Source organism: Oryza brachyantha, chromosome 12 (genome assembly GCF_000231095.2).
Source record: "Oryza brachyantha chromosome 12, ObraRS2, whole genome shotgun sequence".
NCBI classification, from domain to species: Eukaryota; Viridiplantae; Streptophyta; class Magnoliopsida; order Poales; family Poaceae; genus Oryza; species Oryza brachyantha.
In genome coordinates, this window is record NC_023174.2 from 301,208 (window position 1) to 319,450 (window position 18,243).

At 42.3% G+C, this 18,243-nt stretch overlaps 5 protein-coding genes across 8 annotated transcripts; 4 read left to right on the plus strand and 1 right to left on the minus strand.

The window, feature by feature from the left end:
• The first annotated feature begins 181 nt into the window (after positions 1–181).
• Positions 182–5,591, plus strand: LOC121053222 (protein NUCLEAR FUSION DEFECTIVE 4-like). The gene is made up of 3 exons (XM_040529411.1): positions 182–577; positions 3,855–4,729; positions 4,819–5,591. Exons 1-3 carry the CDS (start codon positions 239–241, stop codon positions 5,327–5,329), a joined length of 1,725 nt encoding a protein of 574 aa, XP_040385345.1. The 5' UTR covers positions 182–238; the 3' UTR covers positions 5,330–5,591.
• A 172-nt stretch (positions 5,592–5,763) lies between these two features.
• LOC107305457 lies at positions 5,764–7,807 on the minus strand. The gene is made up of 3 exons (XM_040529351.1): positions 7,262–7,807; positions 6,346–6,512; positions 5,764–6,235 (listed from the first exon to the last, which is right to left on the minus strand). Exons 1-3 carry the CDS (start codon positions 7,805–7,807, stop codon positions 6,232–6,234), a joined length of 717 nt encoding a protein of 238 aa, XP_040385285.1. The 3' UTR covers positions 5,764–6,231.
• Positions 7,749–12,062, plus strand: LOC102699643 (protein DETOXIFICATION 44, chloroplastic-like). 3 transcript variants are annotated; one of them, XR_005812926.1, is made up of 12 exons: positions 7,749–8,127; positions 8,505–8,651; positions 8,744–8,904; positions 9,589–9,724; positions 10,144–10,240; positions 10,340–10,440; positions 10,645–10,808; positions 10,892–10,963; positions 11,056–11,172; positions 11,258–11,360; positions 11,450–11,571; positions 11,655–12,062. XR_005812926.1 is itself a non-coding variant. In XM_040529412.1 (12 exons), exons 1-12 carry the CDS (start codon positions 7,806–7,808, stop codon positions 11,704–11,706), a joined length of 1,587 nt encoding a protein of 528 aa, XP_040385346.1. In that variant the 5' UTR covers positions 7,749–7,805; the 3' UTR covers positions 11,707–12,062. The 3 variants fall into 3 exon arrangements, 2 of the variants coding, with proteins under 2 accessions (XP_040385346.1, XP_040385347.1); XM_040529412.1 differs by having other exon boundaries at positions 11,258–11,353; XM_040529413.1 differs by having other exon boundaries at positions 8,747–8,904; positions 11,258–11,353.
• Positions 12,063–13,365: 1,303 nt separating this feature from the next.
• On the plus strand, positions 13,366–15,537 carry LOC102720003 (macrophage migration inhibitory factor homolog). 2 transcript variants are annotated; one of them, XM_006663654.3, is made up of 4 exons: positions 13,366–13,594; positions 14,827–15,027; positions 15,116–15,175; positions 15,339–15,537. In XM_006663654.3, the coding sequence occupies exons 1-3, from the start codon at positions 13,484–13,486 to the stop codon at positions 15,167–15,169; spliced, it is 366 nt and encodes a 121-aa protein (XP_006663717.1). In that variant the 5' UTR covers positions 13,366–13,483; the 3' UTR covers positions 15,170–15,175; positions 15,339–15,537. The 2 variants fall into 2 exon arrangements, with proteins under 2 accessions (XP_006663717.1, XP_006663718.1); XM_006663655.2 differs by lacking the exon at positions 15,116–15,175 and having other exon boundaries at positions 13,476–13,594; positions 15,339–15,498.
• Positions 15,538–16,424: 887 nt separating this feature from the next.
• On the plus strand, positions 16,425–17,553 carry LOC102720473 (PRA1 family protein B2-like). The gene has a single exon (XM_006663656.3). It carries the CDS (start codon positions 16,797–16,799, stop codon positions 17,451–17,453), a length of 657 nt encoding a protein of 218 aa, XP_006663719.2. The 5' UTR covers positions 16,425–16,796; the 3' UTR covers positions 17,454–17,553.
• Positions 17,554–18,243: the final 690 nt, after the last annotated feature.

Here is an 18,243-nt window from a genome sequence, read left to right on the forward strand (position 1 = left end):
GTATGTATAGCTAGCTAGGTAGGTGGTAAATTAATTAAGGAGATGATGGAGTGAATGAAACATGTTTGTCTCGTTTATATTGAGATGGAGAGAGAAGCTATATAGTGAGACGACAGCTAGGCGGCGAATCGGCCTGCTGCATAAATGGGTGGATATATATAGGAGCGCGCGGAGGAGAAGCAATCAAGAAGCTTAATTTGCTAGCCAGAGGGAATTAACCAAGAAAAGGCAGCAAGCCATGGAGGCCTCGAACAGGAGGAGGGGTGGTCGAACAGGAGACGGCGGGCGGTGGGCGGTGCTGGTGGCGACGGTGTGGATACAGGCGGTGACAGGGACCAACTTCGATTTCTCGGCCTACTCGTCGGCGCTCAAGGCGTCGCTGGGGATCTCGCAGGAGGCGCTCAACTACCTGGCCACCGCCTCCGACCTCGGCAAGGCGCTCGGCTGGTCCTCCGGCCTCGCCGTCGTCTACCTCCCGCTCCCCGGTGTGCTCCTGCTCTCCGCCACGCTCGGCCTCGCCGCCTACGCCCTCCAGTACGCCATCATCCTCGACCACCTGCAACTCCCCTACCCTCTCGTACGTCTCCCTCTCTCTCTCTCTTCCTATTTACTTTTGTTTTCGACTGTATATTGATTTAGAGTAGCTTAATTGCCTTAATTATTACACTTGTTCTTCTTCCATTATATTACCCCTAGCTATATATATATATATATATATATATATATAGGAAGCCTCTATCCTACTATCAGGTAGCTACTCTCTTCACGTCTAAGGTGCAGAAACACCTCTATACATATTTCTTCTCTCTTCCAACATAAAATACAAACTCTATATATATGTAGTTATATCATTCACATGAGATTTAATAGTGTCCATACTTTTTGTTAGGTGAGAGCAGAAACAGTTATGAAAATGTTTTTCATCGTGGACGTGCAGGGAGTAGCTATACCTGGTAGTAGGATCTAATTTATATATATATATATATATATATATATATATATATATATATCGAGCAATTTTATAGTTCTGAGTAGGTAATAAGAGATATCAAAATTTTACACTGAAATATTGGTATCTCATAGTATCTTTACAAGAACCATAAAATTTTACACTTTCATGACTATTTCTGCTCCCAGCCAACAGAAAGTATAGATTCGGCACCTAGACATGAAGAGAGTAGCTACATCTGATATTAGGATAGAGGCTTCATATCTCTGTATATATATATATATATATACACACGGATATATGCATACTAGAAATCCATATTAGTCATGGATCTACAGCAATTAAGCTAGCTACCTAATAAATACTGATTACGTGGATGTATATTGGCCATGCCAGCAGCGATATATCATATTTGTTTATATGTTTATGGTAGTAAAAGTAGAGTAATAGTGATGACGTTACTACCTGCAGTAGAGTAGAGGCCACAAATAAGTTGCAATTACATATCACATTCATGGACACAATTCTAAGTCCCATTCAAAATCGATGCTATGTTGCGTCGCAGCCTCTCGTTTTTACTTGGCCTACGCTTCTTTGGAATCGTCTGTGCGCTCTAACCTCCAATCAATCCATTACCATTTTCTCAATAAAATGTGTATTGCACACACTATACAGAAAGTCAATATTATTATATGCACGCGACATGTTATTCTCCATCTTACCAGCCTACACTATCATCTGCTAATAATTAACCTGTAGATATATTCCGTTTCAGTATTATTTAACAACTATACTAACCAACAAAACCGGCACATGCATCAACCACGAGGTTCTCAAGTAATAAGCAGATTCCATTACTTTCTTTTTCAAAAGATAAACTAATTAAACCATAGTGTATCCAGTACATATTCCAACCTGCAGACAACAATGAAAGATGTCTTATTTAATTCCTCTATCCTCCTTTATTTTCAGAAATTCCACTTTCAAAATATGAAGAGCCAAAAATAAATGTTACACACGATCAAAGAAAGAACAAACAAACAAGGGCTGTCAAGTCTCACCTCAAAATGGTACAAAAATATAAATAGCTAACTTTCGTGTTTCCTCTCTGTGCATGTGCTTGCTTACTCCTACTGAATAGTGAATATCATTCACAGTCTGACCAGACTCCCTAACGCTAAAATTCATTCCTTCAACTAACATGCTATGCTTCCCTTTCTAGCACAACATCCAGATAGCTCTGTCCTTCATTACATTTAAAAACTTACCATCAAAATAGCCATGCCAGTGTCATGTACATTACATCACTGCTGCATTATTGGCACCTTGCATTAATGCCTTCTTGCCCAACTATCAGTTTCAGATTTAACTATAAAAAAAATAGTTTCAGCTTCAATCCAGCTTTGACTAGCAGATGAGCCAGCTACCACTCTTCCTACAAAAGGATCATCAATACACTATATCCCCTTCTTTTGGTTTCTTGCTGACATGCTGCTAGGTGATAAACGGTGCCAAGAAAGAAGCAGTAGGTCCTTTTTATCTGTTACAGTAACCAAATAGTATGAACGGATTCATGGTTTTAAAGCCTATAACTAATCAACCAGTGAGTTCACAAGTTGCATTACCACCATATACTTGAATTGTTGTAGCAAATCTTCTTAGACTGCATAGCTCGCAGACATAAGCTACCTTGGTTCTTTTATGGGCTGCCCTGGCTAGAGAAACAAGCGAAACAGTATATTTACAATGAAAAATAATTTAAGAATAAAATTTTTATACATGTGTTTTTAGTGATCTAAAAGCTAAAGCTGAAAAATAAACTATGATAAAAACCCCAAAATCAACTCCAAATTTAAGATTGAAAATTCAAATATTGGCCTATAAGTATAAGTATAAGCGAAAGATGATGGTGTGAAATTAAAATAGCCTGCCCATTTATTTTCTGAAGCTAAAACAGCCTGCCTAGACAAAGGTCAGTGACTTACACCTGGTAGAAATTCTCCGACTGGCCAACGTTTTCTTTTCTGAAACCAAACATGCCTTAAGAAAGCATGGTCCTCCCAACCGCCAAACCGAAGGCAATCCCTCTAAAACAGAAGCGACATCAGCCTAGAACAAAGGTCCTAACACACAAAAGCATTGCTCGCGCGTCAGCCATAAATGCGAGGACAACTGCAACATCACACGCCTATTGCATTGCATTTTCAGCACTGAAAACAGCACCATCAACCTGCTACAGCTTCACATATTGTTCCCTGGGCAGATCCTTCAATAGCAGTAGGAAGCAAAAGATCCTTTTTATAGATGAGGAAACATAACATCCTGATGAACAAAAAATACCAATTAGATCAGAGAATTATAACCAAACCAACGATCGATGTTACAGTTATTCTGCAACTGTACATAACACATGCTTCCACACGCTATTCGAAGCAGCAAATCATGAATATCACTTTGTTGTACAGTACTTTGCATACTAGTATAATTCATAACTCCCAGAACGCTTTAGACTTCTTTGATTTCCAAGCTATATGGTCAAGTGGATAACAGCTGGGGACCTTAGGTAATACAACAGCTTCCTTATCCCTTCAGCCACATACAGGTACACAGATAGGGCAATCTATTAATATGGCAGAATTGGCTAGGACACATGGGTCATAGAAGCATAAAAGGTCTAGCAAACAGAGGATTGCTGCCAAATATGAAGATAAATCTTCCATACATAAAACCAAGATGTATTAACTGATAATTAGTGCATAATGAATTCACTGGTAGGCATCTTTTCCTTTAACTTCCATCAATGTATTATACCAGCGATGCATGAATAATGTTTTTAAATGCTTGGGCTTAGTAAACTGAGGTAACCAACTGATTGCCTAATTTGAAATCATGTATTACATTGCAGGTGTTCTTGGTCTGCCTGGTAGCAGGTTGCAGTATCTGCTGGTTCAACACAGTATGCTTTGTGCTCTGTATACGCCGTTTCTCCTCGAGCAATCGCCCATTGGCCCTCTCCCTCTCCATAAGCTTCAATGGGCTAAGTGCTGCATTCTACACCCTCTTTGCCAATGCCCTATCCCCCTTTTCCCCATCTGTGTACCTCCTTCTCAATGCCATCGTTCCTCTTGTCACATCTCTTGTTGCGCTGCCAGCAATCCTGCTCTGCCACCCACATGACGGCCACCTCCACATTGTGCCCAAGCACGACAAACATGTCTTTCTTGGTCTCTACATCCTTGCGTTCATCACTGGTGTATATCTAATGATCTTTGGCTCTTTCACCACAAAAAACTCCACTGCATGGGCAGTCCTTACAGGTGCCATCTTCCTCCTCGCTGTCCCTCTCATGATCCCTGCATCCTCCAGTTGCTTTCACATGGGCACACATACCCCTGATCCTGCGGTTACACTCAACCATGATGATCCACAAAGACCACTTCTGCTCAATAATGATCATCATACAGAGTCCAATGACATGATGCAGAAGACAGTGGAACACCAGATGCAGGATTGTTGCTTGGGGGTAATACTGGAGAAGGGACGCATGTTAGTTCTTTGTGAGGAGCACAGTGCAAAGAAGCTCATCCAATGTGTTGACTTCTGGTTATACTACGCAGCCTACTTTTGTGGTGCCACTGTTGGGCTAGTGTACAGCAACAACCTGGGGCAAATTGCACAATCATTTCACAGGCAATCTCAGCTCAGCATGCTTCTTGCTGTCTACTCCTCCTGCTCCTTCTTTGGCCGGCTTCTGTCTGCACTCCCAGACTTTCTTCACAGGTCCCTCTGTCTTGTTCTATATACTTGTATGTATCCTAACCCTCACCAGCTGGCCAATAAACTAATTATATATGCAATTTTTCATGCAGAAAGGTTTCATTTGCTCGGACAGGGTGGCTTGCAGCTGCATTGGTTCCCATGCCAATGGCGTTCTTCCTAATGTGGAAATTGCACGATATAAACACTCTGGTAGCAGGAACAGCAGTAATTGGCCTAAGCTCAGGTTTCATCTTTGCTGCAGCAGTGTCAGTAACATCTGAGCTCTTTGGACCAAACAGCATTGGCATGAACCATAACATCCTCATCACCAACATCCCTCTAGGATCACTTCTCTACGGTCAGATTGCTGCCTTAGTATATGATGCAAGTGGCCTAAAGATGTCAGTAATAGACAACCGCAATGGAATGATTGACACTATGGTGGTGTGCATGGGGGCAAATTGCTATTCAACCACATTCTTCGTGTGGGGCTGTATCACATTGCTGGGGTTGGTTTCAAGCATAATCCTATTCTTCAGAACAAGAACAGCCTACACTTCTGCTGCTGGTCAGCAAGTTGTAAACACCTTAGCCAGGTTTCGAGATGACAGAACTCCTTGATCTGTTCCTCACTGCTATGAAATCATGGCTAGTTTGTACAGGTTTTGATTGAGTTCTAGGTGAACTGGGCTAGTAGATACTAGGTAACATACATGTAAAGAAAAAATCATCAGAGAGAAAGAAGCAGACTAGCATCTTCTGAGAAGCAAAAGTGAAGGATGAAGTTCCATTTACAGGGCATTGATGTTGACATCCAAGATGCCATGAAATTAGTTTTGAATGATTGTTTCTAACATAACTCAAATAATCAAGAGCATTTCTCAAGGTTTAGTCTTAGCATTTAGAACTTTGTGTATGATGCAGTTGTGAAATTGGATGCCTCTGCCTGACATGTTAGGTTAGTGCCTAAAATCAGAAACAAGAAAACTAGCTGGTTCAATGACAGAATCAAATCTAGCAAGAAATGCATAAATGTAACAGGGCAAGGCAACCCAGCAATCTTTAATCACAAAAACATACTTCAGTAAAGCAATTTAGCAAACACATTAAAAAGGTAGTAACGGTGTAGCACAACAAAATAGCCTTATTCGACCTCCCAAGACTATAATTTCATTATTATTATGGGACATCAGACAGCCATCTGCATGTATGGGTGTTGATATAAACAAACAAGACATAAGGGGGTACTCTTTGAAAGCATTTGTAGAAGCACCATCCAGCAATTTGAAAGGTGATAATACTGTTTAACCTACTATGAAAATGCCACGTCCAAATTACCTCATGAAGGGCTATAAATGAAGGGTGGCAATGCAGTTTATAGAACTAAGGATGGCCCATGAGTCTAGGACTGTCTTTTCTCTTGTTCATCATGCTTCCGCCATGGATTCAAGGCTTCTCTCATAGCTTGAGCCTCTGGGCTGCTTTCCCATGCTCTTTTTTCTGACTCCAACACAGTTACCTTCTCATCTGTAGCACAGAACCAAACAGAAAATACGAATTGACATTAGTATGAAGCATGAACACAAGGAACAAAAAAAAAAATCCTTCTGTTAGCAGGGGATGGAGCAGGGACACACAGAAGCCAGTGTGGATCATGAAGAGCTCCATGGCAGCGCCTATGGTCGCGCCGCCGGCTGCGATCTTGAGGTACCAACCCAGGAACTTCATATCCTCCCTTCTGGCCGCAATGCAATGCAAATGCACAGATCTTGTTTACTGTCGGACCCTCTTCTGCTCTTGCAAGCTGTCACATCCAAAAAGGCCAGTCAATCAAATGAGTGAACCATGAAGAATCAGTCATTTTTTGGGATGGGTATCCAGAATTAACACAATTTGTAAGGAAAACTACGGATGTTATTCTGCTAGCTTGAACATTTTAGTATCGATAAATCAAAACTATATTTATATATAGATTGTGCAGAAGTACAGGGGTGAGGGGAAGCCAATAGGGTCTTATATATTACAACATGCGACGAATTTGTTTTCCCAATCTACTAGGCACTGCTGGGTAAAACTATTTGTGCTGCAAGGAGGCCACATAATATATGAACAGTGGAAGGCCAAATGTTTATAATCACATCATTGAAAACAGAATGTCCATACTAGGAACGTCTTTATTTTTACAAAAATCACAAAGACTTAGTTTAGCTCTGTCATCATTCAAATACTGCTCCCCATGCTATTCCTTTGCTTATTCTTCACTTATTTCATCGTGGTGACATAACATTTAATTGAAGAAAATACTCTAAGACGCTAACGGTTGCTACTAGAAGAATTAGTGAACAGAATAATCTAGACATTAGCCGTTGGTACTAGAAGAATTAACAACCAATGGTTCCAAATACTTTCAAATCTAGAGTAATTCTTCAAAAATAAAATAAAATAAAAGCTCCGTGGTGTCCGTCTCACAGAAGGAGATGGCAACACATGATTTCATGATCGAGAAATGAATAAGAAGAAGAAGAAGCCGAGGAATTGAGAATTTATTTTCACCTGTATGGGCTCTACGAGACTATGACCTTCCGGTCTGCACTCTCTTCTAGCCCCGGCTTGGCGTGGCCAGGGGCGCCGGCGTCGGAGGAAGGCAAGGGACGATCGGCGTGAGGTGGCGCAGGCTCGGCTCGGCCAGGGGAGACGCCGCGTTAGGTCGGTGAAGGCGGCGCGAGGTCGAAGGGAGGTGAGGCGAGGAAGGGTCAACCCGGCGTGAGGCTCGGCCAGGGGGACACTAGCTTTGCTCAGGCACGGACGTCGCAGGTCACGGACGGGGCGGGGTGGCGCGGCCTTGCCGTACGATGCCGGGGCGAGGTGGCAGGCCGGCGGCGGCGACGGTGAAGGGAAGGGACCCGGCGGCGGCGGGGAACGGGCTAGGATTTTCCCATGGGAGTTGGGAGGCTGGAACGGATGATGGGTTGGGAGTTTGAGGTTACGGCCCACCACAGGCCCGGCCCGGCCCGGCCCGACACCAGAAAATATCGCTGCTCGTTGTGGCACTCGCACCGGTCCACACCACACGCTCTCGCCTCGCGACGCCACCGCCATGGTGGCGACCTCGCCGCCGATCAGGTCGCTTTTCCTCACCCCTTCTCCAGCGCTCAGCGGTATCTCCTCCCGCCCTCACCGCCGCACTGCTGCTCCTCCCGCGCGGTGCCGCCGGACGAAGCCGCCCGAGGAGCGGCTCCAGAGGGAGACTTCACCGGACGCCAAGGCCGATAGGAACAATGGACGAGAGAAGATGCGCGGGTGGTTCACGCTTGATGACATTGGAATGGATATCCTCACCATCGCCTTGCCTGCTGTGCTCGCCCTCGCCGCCGACCCCATTACGGCGCTCATCGATACCGCCTTCGTTGGTCATGTCGGTAAGGACCTTGCTTCCTTCCTTACTTTTCATCCATTCTATCTACATTTATGGCACCAGAGAATATGCTCCATTTTGGAGTTACCTCAGTTTCTTGTGTCAGTTCTTCACAATGAAATAGGCAAACCGGGTTGGAACTCTTGATAAATAGGGGAACATATGAAATTATCCTGTCTGTGAAATCAATCTTTACATGCTGTAATGATTTCAATTCTCAACTTAGAAGAGAAGTACTATTGCTTGTATATGTTTCTTTGTAATAGTGTATTGTGAAGGAACTTGTTTCCTATAGAACTATGGTTGAAATTTGAGATCTGTTCAACTTACTTAAAGAACATGTTGAGCACAAAACTTGACGGGTTTCAACTCATTCAACAGGCTCGGCTGAACTTGCTGCCGTTGGAGCATCCATTTCTATCTTCAATTTGGTATCCAAGCTGCTCAATGTGCCATTGCTCAACGTCACCACATCCTTTGTTGCCGAGCAGCAGGCAGTGGATGCCAATTATAATAGCTCAATACAAAGTAAACAATTTGTAGACCTTATTTGCTTTTTAAAAATTAAAATAATTCCCTCTTGTTTGCACAACACTGATTAGTGTTTAGTCCTCACATAGAAGATGAGTTTTCGAGCCCACAAGAAAAGGCAGGTGAACAAAGGAAGTTTCTTCCAGCTGTCTCTACATCATTGGCTCTAGCTGTTGGCATCGGATTGATGGAAACGGTGACACTGATCCTTGGGTCTGGGACACTAATGGACATTGTCGGTATAACTGTTGTACGTAAGACTAATTTATCTCCACATTCAGATATCTGGGATTCATCTATTCTCTGAAACATGGTGCTAGTTGTGGGTGTTCTTTACGGTGTATCATGGTTGTTGATATCTAGAGTCTAAATCCTGTGTACAACTGATAGCTAGGTGAATCAGGTGCCACATTTTGTGTTTCCTGTCTTGAGTATTCATCTTGATGCATATAACTTATGCTTCAAAAACGTTTTCACACCTGTTTTATGTGCTTTATTATTCAAGGGTTCAGCTGATACTAAGGGATCAGGCAGCGGTCTTTGATTAATGTGTGAATATGAAACCAAACTACAATTTACATTTTTAAGAAATTAGAATGAGAGTATGAGACTATACCAATATTTGGATAATGTTGTATCCTAAGATTGACTATTTTGTATTACTTATTTATTAACACCAGCATATTACAGATCACAAAATATTTACCTAACAGGCCCTTGAAAAAGAATACCCTAAAAAATAGTGCTTTTAGGCATCAGCCCTCTAAACAAATTTGGGGGACCACGTTTTTTCTGTAACATCTGCTGTCCGTTGGTTTATCCATTTCACGCTTAAGGCTATGTAACCTTGGAATTATTCTAAATAATTCTTTATTACACATCTAAGTTCTTAACACTCTGGCTTCAACATAAGTTCTCTGTACAACCTACACAGGATTCACCGATGCGTATACCAGCAGAACAATTTCTTATTTTAAGGGCATATGGTGCACCACCAGTCATAGTAGCACTTGCAGTACAGGGTACTTTTCGTGGATTCATGGATACAAAGACACCGTTGTTTGCTGTGGGTAAGACAATGTATGAAAACTCTTCTGGATGAAATAATTGGGATTAGGGTGCCTTACAATTCTTCCATTCTGCATTTGGACTTGCATAGTCACTTTCAATCTGTTGTTTGAATTCAGCACTTGTTGTTTCAGTCCATGTATAAATTTTCATGATGCAATTTGATTGATAATGCAGATGGACTGAAAATTAATTCTGATGTGCATCTTTTAGTTGTTTATAAGTTTTGTGCTAGCTATTAAGTTGAAAATAATTTAAATTTCTGAGCATGTGTTCTGAAATCTTGTCTGATGCATATGATCTTCTGTGGTTATTCAAGTATAGTTACATATATTTATTGTTACTATGTTTGGCTTCTTATTTAATACAAGAAATTTATTTGACTTCAAATGATAAGAAACTATTACTCTGATGCATACAGTTGCTGGTAACCTAGTGAATGCATTGCTGGATGCCATATTTATTTTTCCACTTGGTCTAGGCGTAAGTGGCGCTGCATTGGCAACAGTGACTTCTGAGTATGTCGAGATTTTTTTAAACAACAATATTACCTTTTTCTTGATTTAGAGTCTCTTCACTTCTCTCATTTTTTTTCATAATTACTTGCATGGATTTAGGTATTTGACAGCGTTCATCCTCCTCTGGAAGCTAAATAGCAGAATAGTTCTGTTCTCATGGAATGTCATTGCTGGAGACATCATCCGTTACCTAAAATCTGGTTGGCCAATATTCCCCACATTCATTTACAAATACTTTACAAATGGTGGTTTTTGTTTTCTTGTAAGAAAACGTTGTTCTAAATGAACAGACGAAAAGTATCTACAAGCTCCAGCCCCATTTCATACTTGCTTTATCAAACAAGTTTCGTTTTGTTGTACTATACCTCTATTGAAAAACCAGTTTAATAAGCATGATTCTCTAGGTGCACTGCTAATTGCAAGAACCATAGCAGTAGTCCTGACATTCACAGTGTCAACATCCCTGGCTGCCAGGGAAGGGCCTGTTCCAATGGCTGGCTATGAGATATGTTTGCAAGTGTGGTTAACAATTTCTCTGCTCAATGATGCACTCGCTCTTGCTGGTCAGGTGTGTACATTTACAGGACCAGGCCTTTAGTTTCTATCCTCTAATGTTTATGTTTGCCTGTAAAGTGTTTATACATAACACAGGCTCTACTCGCGAATGAATATGCAAAAGGAAACTATAAGAAAGCCCGAGTTGTCCTATACAGAGTTCTGCAGGTAAGACGAAATTGAAATATTATGTTATCAAATGCATGACATTTATCCTCTACTTTTCGCTTGCTTGGACCTTCATACTATTTTTAATGCAGGTTGGAGGTGTAACTGGCGTGACACTTGCTACAGCCTTATTCCTTGGGTTTGGATATTTGTCCATGCTGTTTACAGATGATCCGGCAGTATTAGACGTTGCCCGAACTGGAGTCTGGGTAATGACCATTCCGAGAAGTCGGCACTTAATTTCTCAAGTAATATGCAACGATTTTATAGTAACGACTGATGATTTTTTTGCAGTTTGTCACTATTTCTCAACCGATAAATGCTGTTGCTTTTGTGGCTGATGGGCTCTACTATGGTGTTTCTGACTTCAGTTTCGCGGCATACTCTACAGTTCAGAGTTCTAGCGTTATCCTGTCCCATTCCCATCGTATTGCTACCTGTTATAGCTGCAACACCCAAGCCATACTAATATATTTGCTGTTTCAGTTATTGGCGGGGGCTGTCTCATCAGCAGTAATGCTTGTGGTCGCTCCTAAGTTTGGTCTTGGTGGCGTCTGGGCTGGTCTTACTTTATTTATGAGTTTGCGAGCAATTGCTGGGTTCTGGAGGTAGTAATGGATCATTACTTTGGGAGTAGGTCAGTTTCGTTATAAAACCAAAGTGGTGACGTGAGTGATTTTGTGCTTTTCAGGGTAGGGAGCAAAGGTGGACCATGGAAAATAATCTGGTCTGAAACTGAATAAAGTTAAAGGATAGTGATGGTGTATACTCAGATATTCGATTAACCTCCCACAGTAACATTAAGCAGAAAGACAGATAACTGCTGGTCAATCCAGTGAAAGAATTTTTTTTTTCATTAGGAGGTGACAGACAGGGTACTCTTGTAGTGATTTGGTTAGATGTACATATATAATACTTGTTTCTGGCTCTAGATAGATAGTATTGTACCCCTGTTTGTTTGGACTGCTATAGGAAATTGATTCAACTTGTACAGTACTGTTTATAGAACAGATACCCTGTATAGAAGAAAGCTGAAAGCTGATGCATACAAACACATTCAGAGCCATCCATGCAATTTAAATGAGGCATTTGGTGGAATTCTTGCTCCCTTTTGATTTTTTGTCGGAATGATGTTACGCCCTCTAGATTTGAATTTCTTTAATTTATATATCTTTATTAAAATTAACAAAAATAGATTTTTATTTGAAAAATTTCAAAACATGGCAATTTAAAAGAGAGAGGACTACCCATTTTGCAAGCAGTCCCCTTAACAATTAACACCCTACTAGTGGGTGTTTTATTCGCTCTCAGTGAGCCGCCTACAAAGTCGCTTCCCCTCTCTCCTCAATCATGAGCGAGAATATTTTGCAGATGGTCTTCATAACATCGAGTAGGTGGGTGTTAAGGGGGCTGGTCATAAATGGGATAAGCATAGTCTGACGGTTATTGATGGATGTTTACCACGTCGGATATATTGCTTCGCTAGAGGGTGTTTTATATATCAAAGAAAATCTACCTTACGACATTCCGTTATGATGGGATCATTAAAAAACCACGCATGCCTCAGACAACCCTCTTTCTCTCTCTCCTCCATATTTCTCTCGCGGGCTAGTTACATCAGACAGCTACCTGTGTCCCACAATGTTATCGTCGCTGCCATGTCGATTGCACACCACCACCAGCCGTCTCGCACCCTGCGCCTTGACCGTCCTCGCGTCCGTGCCGCCGCACAACGTCGTCGTCGCCACCAACCTTCCTTATGCCAGCACACCACGATCGTCGGCCTCAAGCCTTGCGGTCGCTGACACGTCGTCGCATCGCCGTGGTTCCTTGCCGTTCTTCTCCTTCTTACCGAAACCACGGTCAGGAGACCATATGGTACTACCTGGTAACATCTGGTATCATGTGTTACTCTGCATCTCTCGAGTTGCCCTTGCTGCACGTCGCTATTATACCAGTTGATACCAATTGGTATCATACTAGTGGTATCATCTGGTACCAGCTACGCGGCAGCGAGAGTGCAAGTGGTGGTGTACCGCGCGATGACGTGCGGAGGTAGGTAGACGCGTGGAGGTAAACAAAGACGGACTCTCGGACACGAGTCTTTTTTTTTTGTTTATGTATTCCGATAAGACGGAATACCGTCCGCTAGCAATCCTCTTTATATATATCATCCATGTTGTTGAGGGTTTAGTACCGTCCGCTAGCAATCCTCTTTATATATATCATCCACGTTGTTGAGGGTTTAGTTTTATAATTATTTTAAATAAAAACTATTTGTTAATTTTTAATAAAAATATAAATAAAAAAATTCTTTGGATTTTGCTAGGCTTCACTTAGCCCAGGCAGCTTTTGATGCCCCTGCCGTCAGCTGTGCTACTGCAGCTGAAGGCCCAATAATCTCCAAGCAAAAATGCCGTGTCTTCTCTTTCTTGTGTTGGACCACTCAAGCAGAGTAGAGAGGTAGAGAGAGGCGTAGAGCGTAGCGGCGGCAGAGGCAGGACCAGGAGGAGGAAGAAGATGCCTTGCCTCAACGTGTCCACGAACGTGAACCTGGATGGGGTCGACACCTCCGCCGTCCTCGCCGACGCCTCCAAGACCGTCGCCACCATCATCGGCAAGCCTGAGGCTGTACGCTGTCTATCCCTCATCTTCTCTACCCGCCCTAGCTACTAGCTAGGTTTAGGCTTGTTTCTCCATAGGGATTTTCTCTGTCCTTGTAGACGTGCTCCGTTCTTGGCTTGCATCTAGTTCTACCTTTTAATCTGGCACCTCAGGGGATTATCACTCTCTTGTCTGCTGATTCAACCTGCTTCTGCTCGAGGGGGATTAGGTTTAGCTGACAATCGATCTTTGGCCGTGTATCTGTTACGATTTGGGGAATTTTATCTGGAAATGTTCAACTCTAAACTAGTATCAAGTTTGGTGATGTTCACATGTGAATATGGGACTGTGGGAATACAACCAACTCTGATAGGAGGTAGTTCGAGTGGGCGACTGGGAGAGGGTCTTGGAATTCCTTCACAAACTTTCTTGTTCTTGTCAGTAGGAAACCATCAATTGCATGAAAACCTAGCAGTTTTATTTCGATTATGCCTAGACTGCCACAATTCCTAGATTGCTTATTCTTTTTCCGCATCAAATCGTCGCCTTTTGGATTTTTCTATCTGGTTCAGCAAAGAAAAAAGATCTTTTGTGCAGAATCCTAATATAGTAACATCAAAGGGGGTCTTTTTTTCCTGGTTTGTTTGGTTTGGTCATCATGTGTTGCAAATTGAAATGGATGAGCAATCTTGGCAAAAGTAAATTAGCTGAAGCCGAACTAATCTAGCTTTCCTGCAATAAGGGTCATGTACATTCAGTTCAAATTTACATTCTTGTATTTTAGTGGTATCTATAACCACTTACTCAGATTTTTACCTTTTCCAAGAATAGTTTGATTTCATGTCCTTCTTCTAAATAAGTATTCTTCTGGAAGCTACCGACACTAGAGATTTATTGTTGGAGTGATATTTAATTTATCAGAAATAGCTCTAGTTGTTGCTAGTGTACCAGACATAGCTAGATTTGTTTTTACTGGAACCAAATGTGATATCAGAATGGCTGATTTGCTGTTAGTGAACTAGAATTTTTTTACTTAGGACATGACATGAGTTATCTCATTATAATCTATGAATTATAATGCCCACCCCACAATAAAGCTCTTTTAGTCACACCATGTTGCTATGTAGAGTTCAAGATGATGTAAGACTGCACATTGTCAGACTTGTCTTATGTAAAATTGAGAATTAAGTTCAATACGCTATTTTGCATCTTGTTGTTGAGATACTAATTAGAATTCTTAATGCTTATTCCTCCCACAGTATGTGATGGTTATTCTTAAGGGTTCAGTGCCTATGGCATTTGGAGGTACACAGGAGCCTGCAGCTTATGGTGAGCTGGTTTCCATTGGAGGGCTGAACCCTGATGTCAACAAGAAGCTGAGTGCTGGCATTGCCTCTATCCTGGAGTCAAAGCTGTCCATTCCCATGTCCCGTTTCTACCTCAAGTTCTACGATTCCAAGGTAAGCTACCCCTTTCTTATTGACTGTTCATTCATGGGTCTAGATTAACATAGTCATATTTTCTCATAGCATCTTTGCTGTTTGTTAGGCCCATCCCGCACAAGAACATGCTCAATGTTTGCATGCTTTGCATCAAGAATAGATAAGTGTAAATGGCCATCTGTTTTTTGTTGAATAACATTATATTGACTTTTGCAGTTAGGTCTTTTCTGTATTTGACAAATGACAATATCCTTGGCACAGTACATATACTCTTCAATGGTAATTTTGAGTGCTGATAAATCCCTTCCCTTTATAATTTTTTTCTGTAGTGCTCGGACTTCGGATGGAAGGGCACCACCTTTTAGGTAGGTCGTATGCGTTGAAGATGCATGAAGCCTAAAAATTGGTAATATTTTGTTCATTGCCTATCCGAGGACAATGTTGTCACATGTATCAGTCTAATGCCTGCAAGTCTGATGTGAACCTGGAGATATGCTTGTGAATGCAATTTGGCATGCTTTAGAGCAATGTGTGTTTGACTATTAAGGTTGTCCCTGTATTATGTTTGTGGTAAGTATTTGGGCTAACGTAAGGTTGGTTTTTTAGCTCACAGAATTATCCAAGAGAGGCCCTGCTGCGATCCTTGACCACAGCAGTTTAACGCGTTAGAGGGCATGTTGGCCCAATGTTGTTTATTTTTCACGGCAGATTTTTCGTCCTAGGTTAGCAGGAACCACAAGGGGTTTCATTTTGTGGTTTCTGGTGCTAAAGTGTGGGTTGGTACTTGCATAGCAAGGGTCATAGTCTGTTAGGTTTGGTTCTTAAGCATCAAACTTTTCTGGTGCCTAGTCAGTTTGTCTTGTATTGGCCCAAGTACCTGGCTTGCTACCTAATTAATCTTGAACTCTCTTTTGCCTCTTCTCTCCTTAACATAGTGTAGCCAATCTCTGCTCCATTCTGCTTGATGCATTGGCATTTCGCCTTACTATCACATCCTTCCATAGCTCATGCTATATGCACAATTGAAAAAAATGATTTATTGCACCTTTCTATAACAATCTCAACATAATCCAATACCTTTGTAGCCTCATCAATTTGCTATTAATAAGTATAATAAGTGAAACTGTTTAATAATGATTAAAAAATAATTCGTGGGTAAATTTTTTTTGTGTCCTTGTCTATCTAAAAGCAAAGAATAAAAAACAAACTAGGATGAAAACCTAAAATCCATTTTAAATTTAAGTTGATAATTCAAATATTGATTTATAAGTATAAACATAAGTGAAAACGAGGAGGGCCTAGTATTCAGCCATTACTGTAGCTAGTAAATTGTAGATTTTTTGATTTTATGACGTTTTTTTGGAGCACAAATGAATGAGTTAAATACATAGAAAATTGCATTATGAAGAATATTTTAAGAAACTTCCATATGGAAAGCTTTTCTATGGGTTTGGTAAGCATGACCATGATAATTTAGTACTCCCTCTGTCTTGGCTATACTTAGAGAGGATTAATGAAATGCGGTGACAAATATTAGAATCCCTTTGAACATGGGGATGACCGGGAATATCATAGATAACGTAAAACAAACATAATACTCCAATAGACAGTAATGTAGGAAAAGTGAGAAAAAGAGGGCAAAATGGTAAAAGTGATGCTGATTGTTGACTTGTCGCGTAGGCCGTCGGTGGGGTGGCGTCCCTCCTAACCTTGGATTTGTTTCGTTGAGAAATCATCGTCCACCTCCCCGCCCTCGGAGCCGAGCCACCAGATCTCCGGATCCAGCCATGGCTGCCGCCGCCCCTCCCCTTCTCCCCACCACCGTCCTCCCCGCCGAAACCACGGCAACCCCAGCACCCACCTCCGTCTCCTCCGCCGACGCCAACCCGGCCGCCACGCGGGCCTTCCTCTCCCGCCTCCTCGACTCCGTCAAGCGCGCGCTCTCCGGGGCGCGCCCCTGGCCGGAGCTCGTCGACCGCACCGCCCTCTCCCGCCCGGACTCCCTCTCCGACGCCACCGCCCGCCTCCGCAAGAACCTCGCCTACTTCCGCGTCAACTACGCCGCCATCGTCGCCCTCTCCCTCGCCGCCTACCTCCTCGCCCACCCCTTCTCCCTCGCCGCGCTCCTCGCCCTCCTCGCCGCCTGGTGCTTCCTCTATCTGCTCCGCCCCGCCGACGCGCCCCCGCTCGCCGCGTTCGGCCGCACCTTCTCCGACAGGGAGACCCTCGGAGGCCTCATCGTCGCCTCCACCTTCGTCGTCTTCCTCACCTCCGTCGGATACCTCATCTTCTCCGCGCTCACCCTCGGCGCCGCCCTCGTCTGCGCGCACGGCGCCTTCCGCGTGCCCGAGGACCTCTTCCTCGACGAGCCCGACCAGGCCAACGGCGGCGCCTCCGTCAACCTGCTCTCCTTCATCTCCAACGCCACCGGAGGCCACGTCTGATCATATCCGCATTAAAAGGTCATACAACCATTTTTCTTTCTTTCTTTTATTATTACTTTTCCACCGGACTATCATGTATTCATATTCATATGGCGATCAATGTGAATTGTCAGGAATATTAGAGCAAACAATTATAAGAGGAGAATGATATTGATACTGCTATACTATACATAAACGAATTTGTTGAGAATCTAGTTGTTCCCTTTTGCATTTGATGTATGAGAAACTTGAGATCGTCATTGATCCTGATTTTGATGTGATTTGCCTCATCATTCATGTCACAACGTAATTGGTTCTCTTATGGAAATCGCAAATTTGTTATGTATTGATGATTCATTGAAATTTCGTAATGATGTTATGGATGGATGTGGGTAAGTAAAGTTGAATCAGCATTTTCGTTCGAGCATTTTATCTCACTGCTTGTCAATGCCCATAATGCAACCATAAATTGCCAAGAGCTCCTGGCAGTGAATCTCATGGATGCTGCACAGAAAACATATACACACATTAATTTAGGAGTACAAATTTTTCATGTTCAAGTTGGTGATTCATACGATGAATACAAAGATATATTTTTCACATTTATAATAGCTAATACTACGTACTTGATTAATCTGATTAATCATAAAGTAATGTTCTTTGTTGTTTTGCATGTGGCTTATAAGCCAAGGCATATGGTCCTTTTTTGGAGGCTTATTAGCTAGAAAACATAAGCTTAAACAAATGTTCAACTTTTTATTTACCTTTTTAAAGTCACAAGCTATGTTAAGTACTATCTTTGTTTCATAAT

Bases quoted from the DNA above. Each gene is read 5' to 3' on its own strand.
- LOC121053222 (XM_040529411.1), top strand. From the start codon at position 239: ATGGAGGCCTCGAACAGGAGGAGGGGTGGTCGAACAGGAGACGGCGGG. The intron at 578-3,854 runs GTACGTCTCCCT...ATTACATTGCAG, and splicing joins TGCAACTCCCCTACCCTCTC to GTGTTCTTGGTCTGCCTGGT. The intron at 4,730-4,818 runs GTCCCTCTGTCT...TTTTTCATGCAG, and splicing joins CTCCCAGACTTTCTTCACAG to AAAGGTTTCATTTGCTCGGA.
- LOC102720003 (XM_006663654.3), top strand. From the start codon at position 13,484: ATGCCTTGCCTCAACGTGTCCACGAACGTGAACCTGGATGGGGTCGAC. The intron at 13,595-14,826 runs GTACGCTGTCTA...TTCCTCCCACAG, and splicing joins TCATCGGCAAGCCTGAGGCT to TATGTGATGGTTATTCTTAA. The intron at 15,028-15,115 runs GTAAGCTACCCC...GCTGTTTGTTAG, and splicing joins TCAAGTTCTACGATTCCAAG to GCCCATCCCGCACAAGAACA.
- LOC107305457 (XM_040529351.1), bottom strand. From the start codon at position 7,807: ATGGCGGTGGCGTCGCGAGGCGAGAGCGTGTGGTGTGGACCGGTGCGA. The intron at 6,513-7,261 runs GTGAAAATAAAT...TGGATGTGACAG, and splicing joins GTCTCGTAGAGCCCATACAG to CTTGCAAGAGCAGAAGAGGG.
- LOC102699643 (XM_040529412.1), top strand. From the start codon at position 7,806: ATGGTGGCGACCTCGCCGCCGATCAGGTCGCTTTTCCTCACCCCTTCT. The intron at 10,241-10,339 runs GTATGTCGAGAT...GCATGGATTTAG, and splicing joins TTGGCAACAGTGACTTCTGA to GTATTTGACAGCGTTCATCC. The intron at 11,354-11,449 runs GTTCAGAGTTCT...TTGCTGTTTCAG, and splicing joins GTTTCGCGGCATACTCTACA to TTATTGGCGGGGGCTGTCTC.
- LOC102720473 (XM_006663656.3), top strand. From the start codon at position 16,797: ATGGCTGCCGCCGCCCCTCCCCTTCTCCCCACCACCGTCCTCCCCGCC.